The sequence below is a fragment of the Vicugna pacos genome, chromosome 9 (assembly GCF_048564905.1).
Source record: "Vicugna pacos chromosome 9, VicPac4, whole genome shotgun sequence".
Lineage (NCBI taxonomy): Eukaryota > Metazoa > Chordata > Mammalia > Artiodactyla > Camelidae > Vicugna > Vicugna pacos.
Window position 1 is genome coordinate 71430030 of NC_132995.1, and position 21827 is coordinate 71451856.

Below are 21827 nucleotides of genomic sequence, written 5' to 3' on the forward strand. Positions count from 1 at the left end.
GGGCGAGCAGCGACATCTGAGGCAGGGCATTTCTTAATTCTGCAGGGCTGTTTCACACACGCCACACTACTGACTGGGCCTCGGTTTTGTTACAACCGAAAATACCCCAGTACTTTGCCAAGCTCCCCTAGAGGGCGACGTGTCTCCTTCTCACACTCAGGGAAGAACTACACGGGGCCATAGGCGCTTTCTGCCTCCTCTCTGGCTAAGCGCTAGCTGTCGTGGTGCGTAATAGGAGTTTTCCCACAAATACCAGTTGCAATTCGTATCATATCTATTTGATTGAATAAAAATAAAGACATCACAGTCTTAACACATAATCCAACAGCAATGCTTCTAGGTATCTGCCAAATTGACTTGAAAATGATGCTCGTACAAAAATCTGCACATGAAGGGGAAAAAAATATGCTCAACATCACTAGTCATTAGAGAAATGCAAATCAAAGCCCCGATAAGATGCGGCTTCCTATCCCTTTGATGTCTTCAATAAAAATAATGTACAATAGCCAGTATCGGAGAGGATGCAGAGAAACAGAAACTTTCATACAGTGCTGGTGGGAATTTAAAATGGTACAACTGCTTTGGAAAACAGTTTGGCAGTTACACAAAGAGTAAAACACAGAATTAGCATATGACCCAGCAAATTCACTCCCAGGTATAGACTCAAGAGAATGAAAACATATGTTCATATGTTCATATAAATATTTACAGCAGCATTATTCTTAATAGACAAAATGTAGAAACAATCCAAAGGTCCATCAACTGAAGAAAAGATAAACACAGTGTGCTTATATAATGGAATATCCATATAATGGAATATTATCAGACAGAAAGAGGAATTAGTATTGATACATGGTACAACATGAATTAACTTTGAAAACATCATTATGATTATATTATATTATATTATATTATATTATCTTTCTCCAGTGAAATGAACCAGGGACCCCTGGAGAAATGGTTGCTTCCAGACTGTGCAGGAAATACACACGATGCACTTGTGGCATGTTGCAGCGCCAGAAAGAAAGTGCTAAAACACACACACACTGTTATGAACTAAATGTTTGTATCTCCCCAAAATTCCTATGTTGAAGCCCTAATCCCCAAGGGGATGATATTTAGAGATGGAGCCTTTAAAAGAGATGATTAGGTTTAGATGAAGGCAGTACCCCATGATGGGATTAGTGTCTTCAAGGAAGAGGACGAGAAATCAGAACTTGCTCTCTCCACCACATGAGAATACAGTAAGAAGGCAGTTATCTGCAAAGCAAGAAGAGGGCTCTTACTGAGGAACTGGATGCACCAGATCTTGTTCTTGAACTTCCCAGCCTCTGGAACTGTGAGAAATAGGTTCTTGTTTAAACCACCCAGTCTATGGCACTCCGTTACAGCAATCTGAGTGGACTCACACATACACACACACTCACACACACATTAATGGAATCTCAAAGCAACACAGGAAGCCAACTGAAAGCTGGAACAGTTTGAGCGACAAAATAAAGTGGTATTGGATTAAAACTGAAGTATTAAATAAATAGCTGTGAGTCTATACTGATATAAATGTATTATTGAATAATCAAATATATGGGAGAGAATTCTAAAATCTTCCATGCAGAGGAATTCCAGATAATTTACATGGATCCTCAGCCCTCAAGAGGGGAGTGGGAAGCATAACTCCTCATCCTCTGTTCCTTCTGCCTTAGTAAACCTTACCTCTACTTCAAAGCATAGATCAAACTCTATTTCCTGTACTTCTCCACTTACTCACCCTTCCCCACAATCATTGATTTTCTCTTTTCTAAACATTAAATGTGTGCTTTTATAGTGAATTCATCCCCCTCACCTACAAAAACAAAACAAAACAAAAATACAGCATGGAAAGAGAGAGAAAAAGTGTCACTTCACAATGGAGAAACCTGAGAAACACTATTTCAGCCAAGTGATCAAGTTTAATATCAAAAGTGATATCAGATTGATACCACATACTCTTGATATCACACAACGAGAATGGCGCTTTTCCTCTGTGGTCTTCCTCCCCAAATCCTTACCCCAGTGTATTACGAGAAAAACATCAGACAAGTCTTCATCAAGGGATATTTTAAAAAATGCCTGACCAGCACTCCTCAGAACTGTCAAGATCATCAAAAACAAGGATTTCTGAGAAACTATCAGAGCCAAGAAGAATCTCAGGAGACACGTCAGCTAAATATAATACGGTACAGCGGATGGGATCCTGCAACAATAAAAAAAAACAGATAAAAACTGAGGAAATAGGAGTAAAGTATGAACTTTAATAAATATGGTAACCAATATTGGTTCATTAACTTGATATGTGTATCACACGAATTTAAAATGTAAATAATAACAAAAACTAGGTGTGAGACACACAGGGACTCTGCACTACCTTTGCAACTTTTCTGTAAATCTAAAAGGTTTATTAAAAAAGGAGACCATCTCGGGTCTACACACAGTCGCTATTAGTCTTTGAACTTCCACTATACGCTCTACCATTTTTTATCAGAATTCCTGCCCGGACAGCACAGTGCCTTTGATGACTGCAGCTCCAAAGGAAGGCCAGCTGTGGGGGACACTTGCCAGGACCCTCAAAACGGTGAAACTGAGTGTTCTGTCTTTTCAGGCACTCCTGGAGCCTCCGGCTTCTCAGACCCTGTGTATTCAGAGGGCCTCTGCTCTGCGGAAGCTGCACTCATTTCCACTCAGGACTGGGGACTAACCTTCCTTCCCACTCCACTCCCAAAACATCAGGCCTCTACTATTCCTGTCCCTTTCTTCCTCAAAATACGAATTCCTCTCTCAGAAAGTGCTTTTTCATCCACAATGTCCTTCACCAGGATGACAACAAAATCCACGTACCTAAGTTTGCTTGACGGGCAGGAGGACTGGAAAAGAATTCCTTAGAAACAGGACAGAGCTTCCTCCCCAGGAGCCGGAAGAAGGGAATTCACAACCGAGAATTCACGTTCACAATCACTGAATCACCCTCCCACAGTGATAGACAAAATGCTCGCCTAAAGCAACAGCCGACCAGCAAACAAGCAAACAGCAGCAATCCTCTGTCTACCACGACCACTTCTAAAATTATGTTGTAAAATGCTACTCCTGGGAACACCTGAAACTCTAAGTAAAATTCTAAGGTTGAGAATACGATTGAGCCACAGATTATTACAGGAAAGTTCTGGCTCCAGGAGCCCAGATAACCACCAGACAGCCCGGATTTATTAGACAACATAACAGTTGCGTGGTACAGAATATGGTCAACTTACACAGAAGAAACCAGCTATTAGTCAGCAGGTTACAGAATAACAGTTTGATAAATTGGTAAGCATTTCCCTTTCCTCATTTTTTGCCTTTCCTCTGTTTATTCAGTAGGATTATAGCCTGAAATGAGGGTTGTAAAACACAAATTAAAAAAAGTCAAATTTTTATCTTTTTCATTTTAAAAGCTGAGATCCAGGAACAAGGTTATGCTATATCATAACATTTGGGAAGAATGTGTGATCAATTTCTACATTCCTCATCTTTCCTATTAAGGATGAGAAATGAGTCACTTGTGGGTCTCTGAGGAAAGAACCTGAGCTCGGCCTCATCCCATCCCTGACACACGCCCAGTGTGGCTACAGCAGCAGAACAACGCATTCCCTCTGCTCCCCAGGAGCACGGCAGTGATGGAGAGAGGACAGGGTGCTCTGGAGGTCTTGTCTTCGGGAAGGAGAAGCACTTACATGTATTGTACTTACACGTGTGGACAGTGAACAGAATGGATGAAGGCCATCTCATCACTTATCACAGAGGAACATGACAATGACTTGAGGACCCAGTGTCCACCCTCCTTGCTAAAACACACTGGCACTTTGTCAACTGCTTAGAATTTCGAAGCAACTCTCTGTGAAAAGGAGAAGAAGCCTTAAATTGGATGAGATTTTGGTTTTGCCATTTGACTGATTAAGGACTCAAAATAAAAATTAAGTTCTGTTAAAGAATAAATTAAGTTACATTTCTGGTGAATGTAACTAAGTCTGAAATCTCAGGTTAGTAACTACTACATTTCTAGCAACACTGGAAATAAGGAAAGAATGCCTTCTTGATAATCATAACTTTGAGAAATCTTTGTTAAATAATAAAACTGAAGGAATTATATTGAAGGAAGAAACTGAGGAGGATTCATTATATAAAATATTCCATATGTCTCCTTACAGTTTTCAGCCCCCTGACAATTAGGATGGTACCATAACTTGTTTTGGCTATCGGACTACGAGTGGAAATGGACATGTGTTATTTCTGTTTTAAGTATTTAATTGCTGAGATGAAAACTTCTTGCATCTTTTTAATGTGCTTGCAGTAACTGAGGAGGCCACATCTTCCAAAGATGCAACCAAAAGAAAGGGAAATATCTAGCAACTAGGTCCCAGAGTGACTGCATGAAGCAGAGGCTCCCTGTCAACCCACATGGGAAATACTGCATTAGCAAGACATAAATCTTCGTGGTATTAAGCCTCTGAAATGTCTGGACTAATTTGTTACTGCAGTATAACCTAACCTATACTTGCTAATGAACACTCAAAATTTAGAATAGCATGAATCTCCTAAATATCATTTTTTGTGTTAAGTGAAGCAAAATCAGATCTCAAATTAAAGTCTTTAAAATAATTCCAATTGTGTAAAACAATTGTGTAACTGATACAGATTAGAATACTGATGGTGGAATTATGAATGTTTATGTCCTTCCTGCCTTTTTTACATATTTCGTATCACATATTCAGAAAAAAAACTGTGAATAAAAAAATGATCACATATCCTTCAAAACCTCACTAAGTGCATTGTATACAGTCTTAGGTACCATAATAGGAAATGCAGTACATTTTTTCTTTTGAATTAAAATCAAGATTTGCAGGGCACAAACTTCTGGATTGCCATAACTTGATAATTTTATTAGACTATCAGTTCAAAGCTATCAATATTTGTTGAGCATTTACTCAGTGCCCAATAATGTGTTATATCTTTTCAAAGACAAAAAGTCAAGTAACTGATACCAAGCAAGGTCAAGAATGAGACAAATCGAGGATTATGTGGAGAAATATCATGCAGAGGGAAAAGGAATGAGTGGAATAATTTGAAAGACTAGAGGAGGCATAGAGAAAGACAGGCAGACAACAATCCAGATGAGGGCACCAGCATGAACTACGACTGCGGTAAACGAGACTGGTTTGTGTTGGGTTAGTGAGGATGCGGCCCTAACTCTGTCCTCATTAGTCCTTCGAATCTCTTAGAATTGTTAACACTGTGGCCATGAGAATGACAGGAATGGCTATTTGGTGACAAACGGACATGGCTGCAAAGAAATGAGCTTGAGAGCAGTGACACAGCTCACAAATGCTACAAATAACCACCTTCAGCCAGTGGAGCTCCCCACCTGTGCCAGGCTCAAACTGACGACCTTGAGGGGAAAGGTTTTATTATCACAGCATTTCCGATCACCAAGCTTTCCATGTTTCTTAAACTCTTTTCCTTAATATTCTACAGTGTGTTTATTTTCATAGCTATAAAGTCGCCCTCAGATTTGCAATGATATTTACTACCATATTGCAGAGTATTTTAACTGATGTTAGCTCAAATCAATTCTGGAGAAACTTTCCAGCCAAGGGAATTGCAAGCTAGCTGGTTGACATTGGAGGTCAAATACTCCAGGGTATGGGTCTCAAATCACTTAATTCTTCACAGCAAATTAGAAATGGGACTCCAGCTGGTGCTAAAGCGTAAGACAGACTTGCTGTATAAGGACAAGCTGCTACTTGGATTTCGAGTCTTTATATTCCTAAAATAAAAAATATGGGACTCAATTTCCCTCCCCCAATCTCATTCTTTCAGAGCAAAAGCTTTCTTAACAACAGCAAAAATCTGGCCAACTGATTTCAATACATAAATCTTGCCAAGGTATAAAAATAAAATATGATTTAAACAGCAACCTGTAATCTCCTGTTGACGACCAGCTGTGCCTCCTATTAGTATTAATGGAAGTTACACAGGCATAATAAGAAGGAGGAGAAAATGCCACCTTATGCTTTTTGCACACCTTAACATTTTTACAGCAAGTCTGATTACAAGGGTTTACTTGAGCGGCAATTAAACACTGATTGATTACTAAGTACAATTTGTATTCCAGGCAACATGCAAATGGCAATGAAATTCTCAGATAGGGACTGGAATACATTCTCCTCACATCAGAGAGAGAATCACGTTTTTTAAATAGCAAACATTTTCTTACATGGAGGAAAGAAGTTCACTGTAAGTTGTTTTTTTTTTTTTTGAAAATAACACATTTTTATCCAAAGACAATAAGCCTTGATTTATTTCAGAAAGAATAAATGATATAATTTCTGCAAATTGTACTTTCCAGTTCACCTTCAGACTACATCTCTCCCTCCATGATGACAAACCATATGCGTGAAAAGCATAATATTCAGTCACAAGTGTACTGACTTCAGCTATGGTTACAAGTATAATCAGTAATTTTTCTCCATCAGATTTTGGCATTGTGGAAATAATGTCTACTTTTAAACTGAGAGTGAAATGAAAGTTTGATTTATTAAATGTCTATCATATACCAGATACTATACTAGGGGCAGGCAATACAACAGAGAATAGGAAAGAAAGCAGGCCTTGATCATAGTACTTACGATACAGAAGGAGAAATTGACACTAAACAGGTATACAAAACAGATATGATGTCAATGAGAACGCAACAAAGAGGGAAGTTCAGAAGAAACAGACAGACACTGAGGTGTATGTGCGCCTCTGCATGCTCCACGGAAAATGGCAGAGAGACAGAATTTAGAGCATTGTACTTGTTCCCTGTGTATGGAATATCCTGATCCAACACTGCTGAATGGTCACCTGCTTGGTATCAGATTGTTGTTAATCCAAGGACAAAGAGCAGCGAGAGCCAGGAAGCTGGTGCGTTGGGTAAGCAGTAAGGTCAGAGTGGCTGACGTGGTGTGAACTGGAGAATGCGAGGAGAGGAGATCAGGGACACAGGGATGTTCAGCTCCTGCCCATCAGGCTTGTAGACTATTCTGAGGAATGTGGATTTTACTTTAGTTTTAATGAGAAGCATTGATAGGTTTTGAACAATGAGTGTGATGACTTAAAACTGCTTTTCAATCATCAATCCAGGCGCTGTATGTATGCAAGGGCTACATGTTAAGTGTGCTCTCCCTCGGGATCTGCATTTTTCCTGAAAAGCTAGCGGATATAGGATTGCTTTCACTGCTTGATAATGGATTACGAAAGAGAAACTGCAGTAAACAGTCTCATAGTCAGATGTATTTCAAAATAAAAGCCAGATATTTTTCCTACTTACGGTGCTGGGATAAATGGCAGGGAGAGATGCAGGAGAAGTAAGAAAAGAGTTATGATGTTTATGAAGTAGGAACTTAGAAAAGACTACTTGATAGCTTCCTGTCCAGCAGTTTGTCCTTTAGGGGAAGTGTGGTTGCTTATGTTCTTTGCGCAGATGTTCAGGTACAAAGACTTCATATCTTCCTCAGGAGCCCCTTCTGATATTTCATCACTTTGACATAAAGGTTATTTTCCTTACAGATAATGATGTCCTTGGATAATTTATTAAACTCATTTCCTGATATGATGACAAAATAGAAAACAACAGCTCACCATTCTCGTTAAAAAACCTAAACGTAAATCAGTTTACTCAAACTTAGCAAGTGTTGTCTTCTTTAGGCTGAACGATCTCAGAGTCCTTCATCTTTCTCCATTTTTATCACTTTGGCCGATGTTTTTCTTATTCTCAGAACAATACGAAATATGAATTGCTTTTTGTATTGATGCAGCTTATGAGTTGTTTTGAAATTTGTGTTGTATGTCTAACAATTCAGCTTAGTGCAAATGATGGGAGAAAGATGACGTAGTATTTAACACCTTGTATTTGTATGAAACTACTATATGTATCAGCCACAAATGCCTAAGATGTGGTTGACAGATATGGCCACACATGTGACTTATATGTAGTCATACATATATATGTACACACACATACAATATATACATATATATACACACATATACACATATATATGTCTGTGTATGTATATATAATGTTTTTTTCTTATTATAGCACAGAAAAGCAACAAGTAAGACTGTTTTCCCAACATCAGGATTATCATAGGCCACATACTAGACTAGACTAGACAGAATGATACATAGTTGGCAAGATGGGTAGATTCTGCAGGGGAACACAGGCTACTATTACTCTATTTCAAGATAAAAGGTATATTGAATGAAGGAGTCCTGGGCAAGAATCCAGGATATGCCGTCTATCAGTCTTGAGAAGATACACAGTTAACCTTACTAAGCCTGTTATCTTTACACTGTATAATTAATATAAAGTCCAATACACTGCTTAGCAAAGTAGAAAGTTTAAAAGTGGGTATCATTCTCCATGAAGAAAACTAAACCTGTACTTTGTAAATTACACTGGATTTACAACAAACAAATAAAATCCACACATTTTAACATTGTTTTAGTGACTTCTACCAACAAAAAAATCTAGTTATCAGAAATTCCAATAAAATACATAAACATCAGTTTCTCTATCTTTAACTTCTGATTATTGTGATGATCAAATCAGAAACTACATGTAATGTCCTAGGTATACAACAGGTGATCCATAAAGGCAGGTATTTTTATCAGCTCTAAGTAGAGTTAATGACTAAGCATGCATGGTTCAACAGAGGACACAACACAGCAATCGATGGTAGTTAAGGCTAGTACAGATGGGACGGTGGCTCTGTCCACACATTCGAGTCATTCATTACCCAGCAACAACAAGTGTGGGCCAGGAAAATCTTTCCTGAGAACAACAGTGGATGCCAAGATCCTAACCATTCAATACAATCTCTCAGAAAGAAACATTTGGTGGCCTTTAAATAGAAGTATGATGCCAAAAGAATGCTTTTGGTTCCCTATTTTTTAATCTCCAAATTGCAAATAGTTGTGTTGGAAAATATTTCTTGACTGACATGGTATTCTTTAAGGGGGTCAAAGTCAATCCTGAAATATATTAATGTTGTTATATTCAAATGATGGTGCAGAGGGGGAAAAGAAAACAAAAAAAACAAACAAAAAACCCCGAAAGCCCTTAAGAAACAAACTTTGGTGTGTGCGACACAGATGGTTGGAATAAATTATGGGACTCAATAAAAAGCACTTCAATTTACTTAGTTTTAAAATCCATTTGGACATTTGTCAAAGATCACATTGTGAAATGTATTTGTGCTACTTGAAAGAGTCATACTAAACAACACCCCTCACCTTCCTATTCTATTCAAAAAAAAATGAAAAGAATAAGACAGTAATTAAAAGAATTTCAGTGGCACAAACATGTAATATATTGGTGTCTCTAAGAGTGTTAAAATACATTAGGAATAATTATTCTGCCTAAGATACAAACTGTTGTTGGAGAGGAAGAGATTTTCCTCTACCCTTCTAAGTTCTTCTGGCTGGTCTAAGAATGAACTTAACATGAGACAGACTAACAGGAAAGAATCAAACAAAAATTTACTAGCATGGATGCATGGGAGACACCCGGAAAACCTGAGTGATTTGCCAAAATGGCTGAAGCCCTAACCTTAAATACCATATGTGGCTAAAGACGAAAGAGGATTTTGCGGTGAGGAGAGTCAGCTACCAGAGGTATCAGGAAAAGCACAGTAAATGGGTGATCGCGATGCTGACCTCAGTTTTTGCCTTCTCTACTGGTCAGAATTTCTAGATACTTTGGTGGTCTTCCTTTTCCAGGCACACAGAGAAAGACATTCTTACAAATGGAGATTTCCCTTACAAATGTAAATGTTTCTTACAAAAGGGAAACTCTTACTTGGTTTTCAAAGCTCTTTTCATGTCTGCTGTTTCTCAGAAAATAACGAGCTTAAAACAATTAAAATGCCAAAGAGACATATTTTGGGGTGGCAAATTCTGCTCCACAGCACTACCAAATAATTGTTCCCTTGTACTCTGCAAACCGGATGCAAATTTTTAAAGCATAATTTGATAACATTTTCAACAGATGGAGAAAAGATTGCTCAGGATACTTGGAAAAAAAACAACTAATAAAACCTTTTGAATGTGTTTAAGTCATGAAATTAGAAAATGAAAAGTAGTTTCAAATTTATTAAAAATCCTGCTGTAGGAATTTTACACAGAAGACCATATTTATCAAACATTGCCAAGTAAGTTGCTAAGACAAGAATGAGAATAGGAAACCTGTTTGGAGTAAGCTTCTAGCTTGGAGTTTCTCTGACTGGTATACATGATAAATTTTAATTTTCAAACATCTGAAGATGCACTGGGGTAAGTGCTACTGGGAAAACATACAAACATGCTGATCTTTAATCTATTTGTTCATTCAGTCAAAACATATCTGAGTACATCTACTTATTTCTAGATACTATGTAAGCTAAAGATGCAAAGATTAGCAAGACATAGTGTTTGCCCTTGAATAATTCCCTCTGGTGGGTGAAACAGACATATAAATATACAATGTTTAATATTAAATGCTAATACAGAAGTATGAAAAAATGATAGGGGACTACAATGTGCTGGCTGTTGTAGGGGGACACGGCGGGCCAGTGTGCAGGTGGTAAAAGAATTTCCAAAGACAAAGAGAAGTTTAGGAAACAAAGGAAAACTTTAACAATTACGCTGCTACAGGCAACAGCAGGCCACACAGAGGAGCGGTGCCTGTGTCAGCACCAAGGGCTGGTCGAGGGGGTCTTTTACAAGGCAGGGTCACAAGATGCCTGATCAACTTGTTTCCAGGTCTCTGATTGGTTGTAGGTAAGAAGTTTAGGGTCCTTGAAGGGTGGTGGGGTTTATGACTCTGATAAGGTGGGCTGAAACAAACCAGCTCAAGCTATTGTGAGATTAGGCATTACCTAGGGCTGTTAGTTGGTTAGGGCAAACACACTCAGTAAAGATGTACTTTATCTGTTGAGAGACTGAAGGCAGACACCCGAGAGCCCAGGAATGGGGGGGTTGTTGGACTTCAAAGAATGCCAGTTGGCCCCACAGCTGTTTCATGCATTCATGCAAAATATTTCTTGAGCATATACAGTGTGCCAGGCAGTGGTTCAGACACTGAGTGTACAGCAGGGAACAAAGCAACCTTACAGAACTTACATTTTAGTAACAGAAGGGAGATGGTGCATGAACACATAATTAAAACAAACAGAATGCTAAATTTCAGTAAAGCAGGAAAGGGGGAAGAGTGCATGTGAGAAGTGGAAGCTATGATTTGAAATATGGTACTCAATACAGACCTTTCCAAAAAGGTGAACTCTACCTAATGTTTGAAGCTGTTGAGGGGCTAGCTGTTAGAATACCTGGTGGAATATCTGGTGGAATTGCAGACAGAGGGAACAGCAAGTGGAAAAGGATGTATGAATGGACAGAGTTGAAGTGAAGATTAGGAGTTAGAGGGAGAGAGAGGAACCAAGCAGACAGATCATACATGTCCTATAGGGCACTAGTGGTTAGGACTTTTTCTACTCAGTAAATTTGGAAACCACGACAGGTTTGTAGCAAAAGAATGACGTAGGTACCTATTAACTTATAGATTAAATACATCAATACATTCAATCAATTATTTTGTAATAGGACATTATTCAAATATTCAGATTATTTTGTTTAGTTAGATAAGGCTTAAGTAGTGTTCACTATTTGCCACTTTCTATAACTTAAAAAAATTATAGCTAGGACTATGATGGTATTAATATTTCTATTTGCCAGTTTCTCTAACTCTTAAAATGTTTTCATTCAGGAATATGATGATACTAATAATTTTTTTCATTGAACTGACTGTAGACACATTATGAGTTCTCCATATTGGCTGCACCAATTTACATTCTCACCAACAGTGGAAAGGGTTCCCTTTTCTCCACATCCTCACCAACATTGTTACTTGTGGTCTTTTTGAGAACAATCCATTGTCCATTTTATTGGAATAATTGATTGTAGTAATCTCTAATGATCGTTTTTATTTCTGTGGTCTTGGTTGTCACTTCTCCTATTTCACTTCTGAGTTTATTGATTTGCGTCTTTTTTTTTTCCCTTGATGAGACTGTCTCAAAGTTTATCAATTTTGTTGTTTATCTTTTTAAAGAACCACCTTAGTTTCATTGTTCTTTCCTATTGTATTTTTAGTCTCTGTTTCCTTTATTTCTGCTCTGATCTTTATGATCAACTTTCCATCAACTAAATTTGGGGTTTGCTTGTCCTTTTTCGAGATCCTTTAGGTGTAAGGCTGGGTTGTTTATTTAAGATGGTTCTTATTTCCTAAGGTCAGCCTGTAAATTTAAACTATAAACTTCCCTCTTGCAATTGCCTCTGCTGTATCCCATAGATGACGGATTTTTGTGCTTTCATTTTCATTTGTCTCCAGGCTCTTTATTTTTATTTCTTCTTTGATTTCTTCAGTGATCCACTGATCGTTCAGTTGCATATTGTTTACCTTCCACGTGTTCGTGGTTTTGCACTTTTTCTTGCAGTCAATTTCTAGTCTCATAGAATTTGTGTTGAGAAAAAGATGCTTGATACGATTTCAACTTTCTTAAATTCACCAAAGCCTGTTTTGTGGTCTAGCCTGTGTTCTATCATGGAGAATGTTCCATGTGCACTTGAACAGATGCGTATTTTGCTGTTTTTGGATTTAATGCTCTATACATATGTCTACTAAGTTCATTTGGTCTAATGTATCATTTAAGGCCAGTGTTTCCTTATTGATTTTCTGTCTGGATGTGTCCATTGATGTAAGTGGGGTGTTGAATCCCCTACTATTACTGTGTTACTGACAACTTTTCGCTTTATGTCTGTTAATATTTGCCTTCTGTATTTAGGTGCTCTTATGTTGGGTGCATACACATTTAAAATTGTTGTATCTTTTTCTCGGACTGATCCCTTGTTCATTATGGAATGTCCTTCCTTGACTGTTGCAGTCTTTGTTTCAAAGTCTATTTTGTCTGCTTTAAGTATTACCCCCGCTTTCTTTAGATTTCTTTTTTGTTCCTTTCTTTTTCTTTTGTTCTCTGTCCTTATGAATTAGTGACTATATTGTATTACAGACTTTTGGTTTGTGGTTACCATGAGGTTTACATATAGGTACCTCTCTATATAAAATTATTTTAGGTTGCTCATCTCTTAATTTCAAATACATTTTAACAACCCTGAAGTTTTACTCCCCAACCCCTCACTAGGACTATTTTTGTCATTATATTTTATATCTTTTTTTGGTGTATCCCTTAATGTCTTATTGCAGAAAGAGATGACTTAATTACTTTTTTCTTTTAATCTTCCCACTAGCTTTGTACCTAGTTGATTTACTACCTTCACTGTATATTTGCCTTTACCAATGAGCTTTTTCTTTTTGCAATATTTATATTTCTAGTTGTGGCCTTTTCTTTTTCCCTCAGAGAAGTTGCTTTAACATTTCTTGTAAAGCTGGTCTGGTGGTGCTGAATTCTATTTCCTTTTGCTTGTCTGTAAAAAATTTTGATCTCTCCATCAAATCTGAATGAAGCTTTGCTGTGTAGAGTATTCTTCATTGGAGTTTTTCCCTCTCATCACTTTCAACATATTATGCCATTTCCTCTGGTCTGCAGAGTTTCTGCTGAAGCCAGCCTTATGAGAGATCCCTTCTACAAAATTTGTTGAATTCCCCTTATTGCTTTTAATATTCTCTTTATCTTTAATTTTTGCCATTTGAATTAAAATGTATCTTGGTTTGGGCTTCTTTGGGCTAATCCTGTTTGGAACTCTCTGTGCTTCCTAGACCTGGATGTCTCTTTCTTTTTCCAGGATAAGAAGATTTTCTGCTAATATATCTTCAAATATGTCTATGCCCCTTTCTCACTCCCTTCCACTGGGACCACTGTAATGCAAACATTAGGACACTTGATGTTGTCTTAAAAGTCTCTCAAACTATTCTCATTTCTTTTTTCTGTTCAGCTTCAGTGATTTCCAGTACTCTGTATTCCAGATCACTGATCCATTCCTCTGTATCATTTTATCTACTGTTGAGTCCTACTAGTGTGTTTTCCATTTCACTGATTGTATTCTTTATCTCTGTTTGGTTCTTTACATTTTCTAGCTCTTTGTTAAAAACCTCTAACTTCTAACTTTGTTCATCCATTTTTTTCCAGAGTTCTTTGATCATCTTTACAATGGTTACTTTGATCTCTTTATCTGGAAGACTGTCCATCTCCACATAGTTCTTCACTTCTTCTTCTTTTAACATGTTCCTTCATTTGGAACATGTTCCTCTGTTGTTTCATTTTGCCTAAGCTGCTGTATTGATTTCTATGTATCTGGTAGTATGGTTGTTTCCCAACCTTGGAGAAGTGGACTTTTGTAGGAGATGTCCTCTGAGTTCCAGCAGTACACTCCCCTCTGGTTACTAGAGTCATATGTTCTAGGGGTGCCCCTGGTGAGGGCTGTGTAGGTACTTTTGCTATGGCGGGCTCTGGGTAGTTGATCCCCAGTCTGTTTGGTTAACAGGCCCTGCCTTGTGTGGCAGCTGCTGGCCACTGGTCGGTGGGGCCATGTCATGAGGCAGCTGGCTGCAGAACCCTAGGGGTTGAGGGGTTCAAGGGCGAGTGCTGGCTCACTGGTGAGCAGAAGTAGGTTCCGGGGTGGGTGGTTGCAGGGTCATGGTTCTCAGATGTAGTGCCAGCCCGCTGGTGGGTGGGACATGTTCCTGATATGGCTGGCTGTGGTTTCTGTGGTTTCCTGAAGCTGGTGCTTGCCCACTGAGGAGTAGGGTTGGAGGGGGCAGAATCAATACAACAAAACTGAAACAAATTCACAGATACAGGGGGCAAACTAACGATTACCAGTGGGGAGAGGGAAGAGGGGAGGGGTAAGACAGTGGTAGGGGAGTAAGAAGTATACATTACTGTGTATAAGATGTCTACCCTACAGGGAGATATTGCACAGCACACACTATATTGGAACATAGTCTATATCTTATAATAATTTCAATGGCATATAATTTATAAAAATTTTGAATCACTATGTTATATATCTGAAACTAATATAATATTATAAATCAGCTATACCTCAATTAAAAAAGAGACCTGCTTTTGAATTGTTACAAAATGACAAACTGACAATGGCAATGATATCTGGTAGGAACTCACTATTTTTGTTTCCATGATAATGGTGATTATCACCCAGGTTGGCATGTGGAGAAGATGACTGAGCGCATCCTTAGAAATCACTTGCCTTGGTTTATTTTCACATATTCCCTCAAGTGACTCTATGAATATGCGATTACACATACACTGCAATCAGAGTAATACTTTAAAATACATATTTGATCATGTATTTCCTCTGCTTTAAAAAACTTCCATGATTTCCCATCTCTTATAGGATAATATTCAAAATTCCAAGCTGAGGCTAAAACACTGCAGGGCATGCCTATCTCTACAGCCTCCCTCTGGGCCACTTTCCCCCTGGCTGCCTGAGCTCCGGCCATCAGAGCCCTCCTTCCCTTCCATCGGGATTCCACTGCCCTTGGTTTCTGCAGAGCTTACTTCTTTGCCTGGAATGCTTCTGATCTCTTCTTTTTTGCCTTCATAACTCCTATTTTCCTTCAGAAATTAGCAGCAAGGTCATTTTCTCAAGGAGTCCTTCACTGATTTCCCAGCCCCTCTGATATAACAGTTCTGTTTCTGCCCTGATATTGTTATGCACAGTAAGCATTGTATTTTTGTGTGATTACTTAACAAATGTTCGTTTCCCAAACTCATCTGCAAGCTGCATAAGCATAGACTTCATTTCTTTTTGCTCACCAAGTTACCTCTGGCATTCTTCCCTGCACCTAGTATACCTAGTAGGCATATAGTTATTTGTGATATGAATAAATAAGTGAGCAAATACAGGACTATGTCAGACTACTGAAATAAATGATAAGACTTTATTATAAGAGTCAATTTTTTACATCCAGATGAAGGGGTAGGAAATGAACTAACCTCCCTGTTGCTAAAACTGTTTGCTGACTTTTTCTAAGACATCCTGCGGTTGGCTTTCTCTCCCGTACTGCTTTTGTGCTAAGCAGCCCCTGGACTTCTCCCTTACGTTCTTTACTGAGAATAGTTTCAATCCAGGGGCTGTGCTCCAGGAAGGAGGTACGGGCCGCTCATCTCAGAAGAATGGACAGACCTTTGGGAGCTTCCCCAAGACTCATGGAGGTTAAGAAGAATGTAGCACCCTGTAAAGCACCCTGATTATTACCAACTTTTGTTGGTCCATCCAGTCTTTCTACAAAACTTCAAGATGGAGTCACAGTCTCTCAGGCATTAGCCTGTTCCCTTTTGCTTGGCAAAGTAATAAAGCTGTTCTTGTCTAATCTTCCCAAACCTCTACCTCCGAGCCTCAACCTGTTTTGGGGGTATAAAGGCTGGTTTTGTGGCAACACAGACGTAGATAATTAAGTACATGTTACATGCTATATATTCTATCAGTTAAATAATATGCAGTGGTGATAATGAAGCTTAGGACCCCGGAAAAGTGGACTCTGAGATGAAAACGTGCATGCGGAAAGTTTATTCATTGGGAAGTGCTATCTGGATGAGGACCAGTGGGAGAGGGGAATGAAGCAGGATGGGCAGAGGGAACAGCTGAACTCTGGTAATCCCAACGAACTTCTCAGATGATCCCTCCAGGAGCCTCTGAAGTTGGGATGGCCCTTCAAAGATATCTTGAATTGAGGCACGTGCCAGGCCTTTGTGGCCCCACAACGATCAGCTATTGGATGCCCATTACCCTAGGAAGAAGCATGACCCTTAGGTAAACAGCTCTCTTTAACCAGGGGAAATTTCCAGAGTGCGACTCAGCAGGGAGCTGCCAACCAGCAACATGCGCAGCAGCTGTGGGCATGGCTAGCTCAGCCCTAACTTGCAGGGAAAGGTGGGCTCTGTGGGGCACCTCAGGCATGCACTGCCGTTGACCAAAAGAAACAATGAATAATTTCAGCAAGGTTCTGTCTCAATCCCAAATATAAAAGTACCTGAAGCTATGAAAGAATAAAATTCTAGCAAGAAAACCAAGAAACAGCTTTAAATGCCAGCAGCTAGAATTATGGTAAAGTTTGATTGTGAGACAGAAGCAACAAGCCTGGGGACCAGACCCTGAGGTAATGAGGGAAAGTCAGAGCACATTCCTTCTAGAGGATATTTTTTCTCTACTGTTAAGTCAGCTCAGTCTGTAAACCTCCTACGCACACTGAGTTTTACGCCAAGTCAGTCACAGTCAGTCGTACATCCATGGCGTATTTCCTGAACACGAGCATTGGAGAAGATCTCCTTAAAATTTTAACGTCTAACATTACATGACATTTTGCAATTTACAAAATACTAACATACATTTTGCCATTTAAGTCTCACAATCAGCATCTATTCACACATTCATTTAAGCCACTTACTCAAAATCACTATGTGACACTATGAGGTTTTGAGCTAGTGGCTTTATTTTTGTCATGACAACGCCTTTGTCTTTATTCCACCCTGAGGTATTACTAATGCCTATCTCAATGACTGAAACAACAGCAGTCAATAAGTAACTGTGGAATACATTTCTGATGGGGATTTGTCGCTTCTCTGTCATCGGTGCTTTTCATGGCATTACACAACGTATGTGCATGTATATATCATCCACGTGTGTGTGCACACGCAGACTTACATAGGTCACATGGTATATATATATACAGTAGAATAAGCTGTACATGTTTAGTCTATAAAATAGAACTAATATATACATTATTACCTATTTTGAGCAGGAATACTTGAAATATTTGAACCCAACTGATTTTTAGTCATTTTCCTCTTGGTCAGTTTGGCTAGGTGTTAATCTGGCCTTAGAAAATCAGATGGGGGAAGAAAGGTTTTATGATCAAAATCTCTGCCTTTTGGGGGGAATATCACCTTTCCAAGAGTGCTTAAAAAATTACTTAATGCTAAACTACAAAGAAGAAATAAAAGCATATGGAAATCTAAATTTTTAGTGTGTTTTAAAATTTGTGGTACCGAATAACTTCCCAGAAACGAAAGATGACTCACAAGCTTTCCTTCTGACTTTGGTAATAAAAATAATATTCATTTGTGTAATGTAAATTATTAGGCTGGGCTGCATTTTGGTAAAGTTGTACGCTATTAGATGAGCTGTCTCTCCAAAGCTTACAAAAAATTAATGTGGAACACCTGATATTTGACTGTGCTTCCAGATGGAGGGACAGCTTGACAAATGCCATCATAATTTACAAATTTAAAAAAGTGTAGTGTGAATTCATTTGCAGTAGGCTTTCAACAGCTTGGATTATTTACAGGTACAACTGTGCTTAATGTGGAATTTCAATGGATTTAAAATATTATTAGATTCAATCACTGATCATGGAGTATAGGTGTGGCATGTGAGCAATGTGATTAGATGCCTTCATTAAATATCTCAGAATAGGACACATCTGTTTGGTGAGGTTGCGGGGATGGTAAAGTAATATTTAAATTTTACATTTGATTATTGAGTGTCATTGAAGAAGCTCTCACCTTTGGAAAGAAAGCAATATTTTGGGCTTATCTTCTATGGTAGTTTATGAGAATAACAGTCACATAAAATAAATACAGACATATAGTGTCTAACTATTAAGAATAACTTGTATCCATAAAACTAAAGTATGAATTGCTAATGGATAAGATTTGCATTAGCATGCAACCTAGAAGAATCCATAAGTCTATATATGGTGGTTAGGAAATTGACTACTGAAACTTTATGGTTAAATTGGAATCATATGCATTATAATTACATATGCATGTATGTATATATCTCTATGTATATATGGTGTGTGTGTGTGTATATATATATATATATATATATATATACACAAAATATCTCTAAGAGGATACGGATGACTTTGGAGGTGAGTAAGGTATGGTTGTAGGAAGATCAAGGAATATCTGACTTTGGAACATTTATTCCATGAAAAGGAAAGTAATTAGTTTGACATTTTTTCTTTTAAACTAGAAAGTAGTTGATAGATATTATGATTCTACTTCTCAGGAATAAGTGGAACATTGAGAAGGATAGTGAAACTAAAGTTTCTAAAATGAACTGCTTAGTGCATAAACCAACTTTAGGATCTACTCAATCAATCACTAAGTATTTCTGGTCTCTTATGTTTCAGTCCTGGCCTAGGAACTGAATAGCCAGTAGCCAACCAAGCCAGACGTGGATCCTCTCTTCTTGGAGCTTACACTCTAAATAGAAGACAGATATTACACAAACCACAATCAAATAAATTTGCCAATAAAACCTGACAGGGCCAAGATGAAAAAATAGGGCGCTATGGAAGAGAACGACGGAGACAGGGTGGGTCTAATTTTGTTGGTGGTGTGGATGGGTCTAGGTAGCTCCCCTGGGACCTAAAGGATGTGTAGAATGGAGGACACGTGCAAAGGGAGAAAAGTGGTTGGAAAACGGGAAGACTCAACATAATGAGTCATGGCAAGAGTGGCCCTAGGTGAGGTTGGAGAAGAGGGGAAGGGCAGGGAATTCAGAAGTCACTACGGAGTTTGTATTTTATTAGGAATGCAGTGGGAACCATTGAAAGATTTATGGGGTGTGTGTGTGTGTGTGTGTGAGAGAGAGAGCGCGCGAGTGATAAGCCAATTAATACATTTTGAAGCTCAGTCTGGCATGAAGAGGGATAAGTAGAAGCTGTAATACCAGCAGCAGCTTGGACCTTGGTGGATGCAGTAAAGATGGAGAAAGGAAGGAATCTTCCAAGACGCGTTTAGGACATTGAATCCTGAGAGATCAGGGATGCATTTAAGGTGGGAGAAAAGGGGAGTCAAAGATGATTCCAAGGTTTCTACATGACTTTCTAGTTTCTCTTAATGTACTCTTTGATATAAGAAAAACATGCCCATCTCCTTGTAAATTTCAGGTTCTGGAAGGTAAGCTGATGGGTTGTTTCAAGAAAACTTCCCAACCACTCAAGGTAGTGAGCACTGACAGCTGAGTTATTCTGCCCTAGTCCTCTTTTTACCTTCCAAGCAGGCTTCACAGTCTCCTTATGAGTTTGCTTACTTGCTTACTCTGAGCATAATCGCCATGAGAGGGGTATGCCTTCCCGAAGAGGTTCAAGAGCACCTAACACAGTGTCTAGCAATGGAAAAGGTTCAGTATTTGTTGAATAAAATGATGAACTATGAAAGAATAATGATAAGGAGGAAATACTAGAACCCAAGTTGCCCAGTATCTGGCCAAGAGGATAAAGAAGTGCCATAAAAGCTTTACAAGACGTAAGCAGGAAGTGTTATGGAAGGAGAGAGGCCGATGCACCTGTCCAGCTGGAGGGAGAAAGGAGAGAAGTCTGGAGCAGATATACTGAAACATGAGATGAGTATTTTCTGGGCTGAGAGCATCTCTACAAGAATCGCCCCCCTCTCCCCGACAAGCTCTAGCACACATGAAGAACAACTCTTCAAAAGAGCTTCACATTTTAGAATAATTAATTTTGAAAACAATAGCAGCCATTAGAATTGTATTGCTCTGTAAAGAAACAACCTAGATTCTGTACCACCTACAGCACTTAATATCTGCAGCTTCTCTGCGTGGCAGTTTTTGCTCGCCTCCATCCCCGGCCCCCTTTCTCCCTGCCCCCGCCCCCGCCTCCACCCCCCAGGGGCCGTCAGTCCTCGGAAGACCCGCGCCCTTGCCTTCTCCCGCCTATTTGCTGGCTGGCTGGAGGAACATTTACTACCTTATCCCCGAGGAGTTCCTGAAGATGCGGTTGCAGACAGTGTTTCTGCACCTCGCAGGGCTCCTGGGGGACGAAAGAAAAGGAGTAATTCGTTACTTAGAGCGCCGACTGCTTTTACCTTTAATCCTGCGGGTCTCTCACATAGGGCTCCCGCCTCCCTAGCCCGGCCTTTCGCGGTTCACAGAGCGAGGCCCGCGCCCAGAGCTGCAGCGCGCGCCCTGCCTGCCTCCCGCGCCGAGACGGAGAACCCGCGGCCGGGCGGGGGGGCGGGGCGGGGGCGGGGGGGCGCCGGGAGCCGCGGGGCCGAGCGCGCAGCCCCGCCCCGGGGGCGTCCCCGCCCGGCGCCCGCCCCGCCCCGCCCCGCCCCGCCCCCACGCCGCCGGCCCTCCGCTTCCTATTTCTACGGGCGCTCGGGGTCCGCTCGGCACTCCGGTCCCCGGCGGGAGCCCGAGGACGCGGCGAGGGTCCGTCTCTGGAGGACTCCAGGCTGCGGGCGCGGCCATGGCCCCGGTGCTGAGCAAGGACGTGGCGGACATCGAGGTACCGACCGCGCGCGGGCTCGCCGGGGGCGGGCGGAGGGGGCGCAGCCGCTGGGCGCCGGGCAGGCCGCCGGGGCCGCCGCCGGGCCCGGGACGCCGCGGGACACGCGGCAAACTTGGCCTCCGCGGGGGCGCGAGGAGCCGGAGCCCCGCGCGGGCCGGCCGGGGAAGTAGTGGGGGGGCCCGCCACTTCAGGGGTGTCTTTTGGTTGGGACCTGGGGCTGTCTTCTTCGGAAGGGGTGTTGAAAAAACCTGTCTTGTCCTGTCCTGAAAGGCTGTGCCTGAAGAAGCCCAGGAGTTCCGGAGAGATGGACTTTCTCATAGGAGCGCTCCTCTCTCACCCAGGCTACCCCGCACCTCCCCTTTGCCCTGTAAGCGTTTCGGGACACCTGTCTGCTGCCCCCACCTCCTGTCCCTGACTTCTGAATATTTGCAAAGGTGCAGTA

The 21827-nt window shown here is 40.3% G+C and overlaps 1 protein-coding gene across 3 annotated transcripts in view; it reads left to right on the top strand.

Moving 5' to 3' along the window:
* Positions 1–21225: 21225 nt before the first annotated feature.
* The window catches only part of DPYD (dihydropyrimidine dehydrogenase), a 722107-nt gene continuing 721505 nt past the window's right edge, over positions 21226–21827 (top strand). For all 3 annotated transcript variants that reach the window (XM_072968149.1, XM_072968150.1, XM_072968151.1), the window contains exon 1: positions 21226–21382. In XM_072968149.1, the coding sequence (XP_072824250.1) occupies positions 21344–21382 (39 nt within the window). In that variant the 5' untranslated portion in view covers positions 21226–21343. The remainder of the gene's footprint in view (positions 21383–21827) is intronic.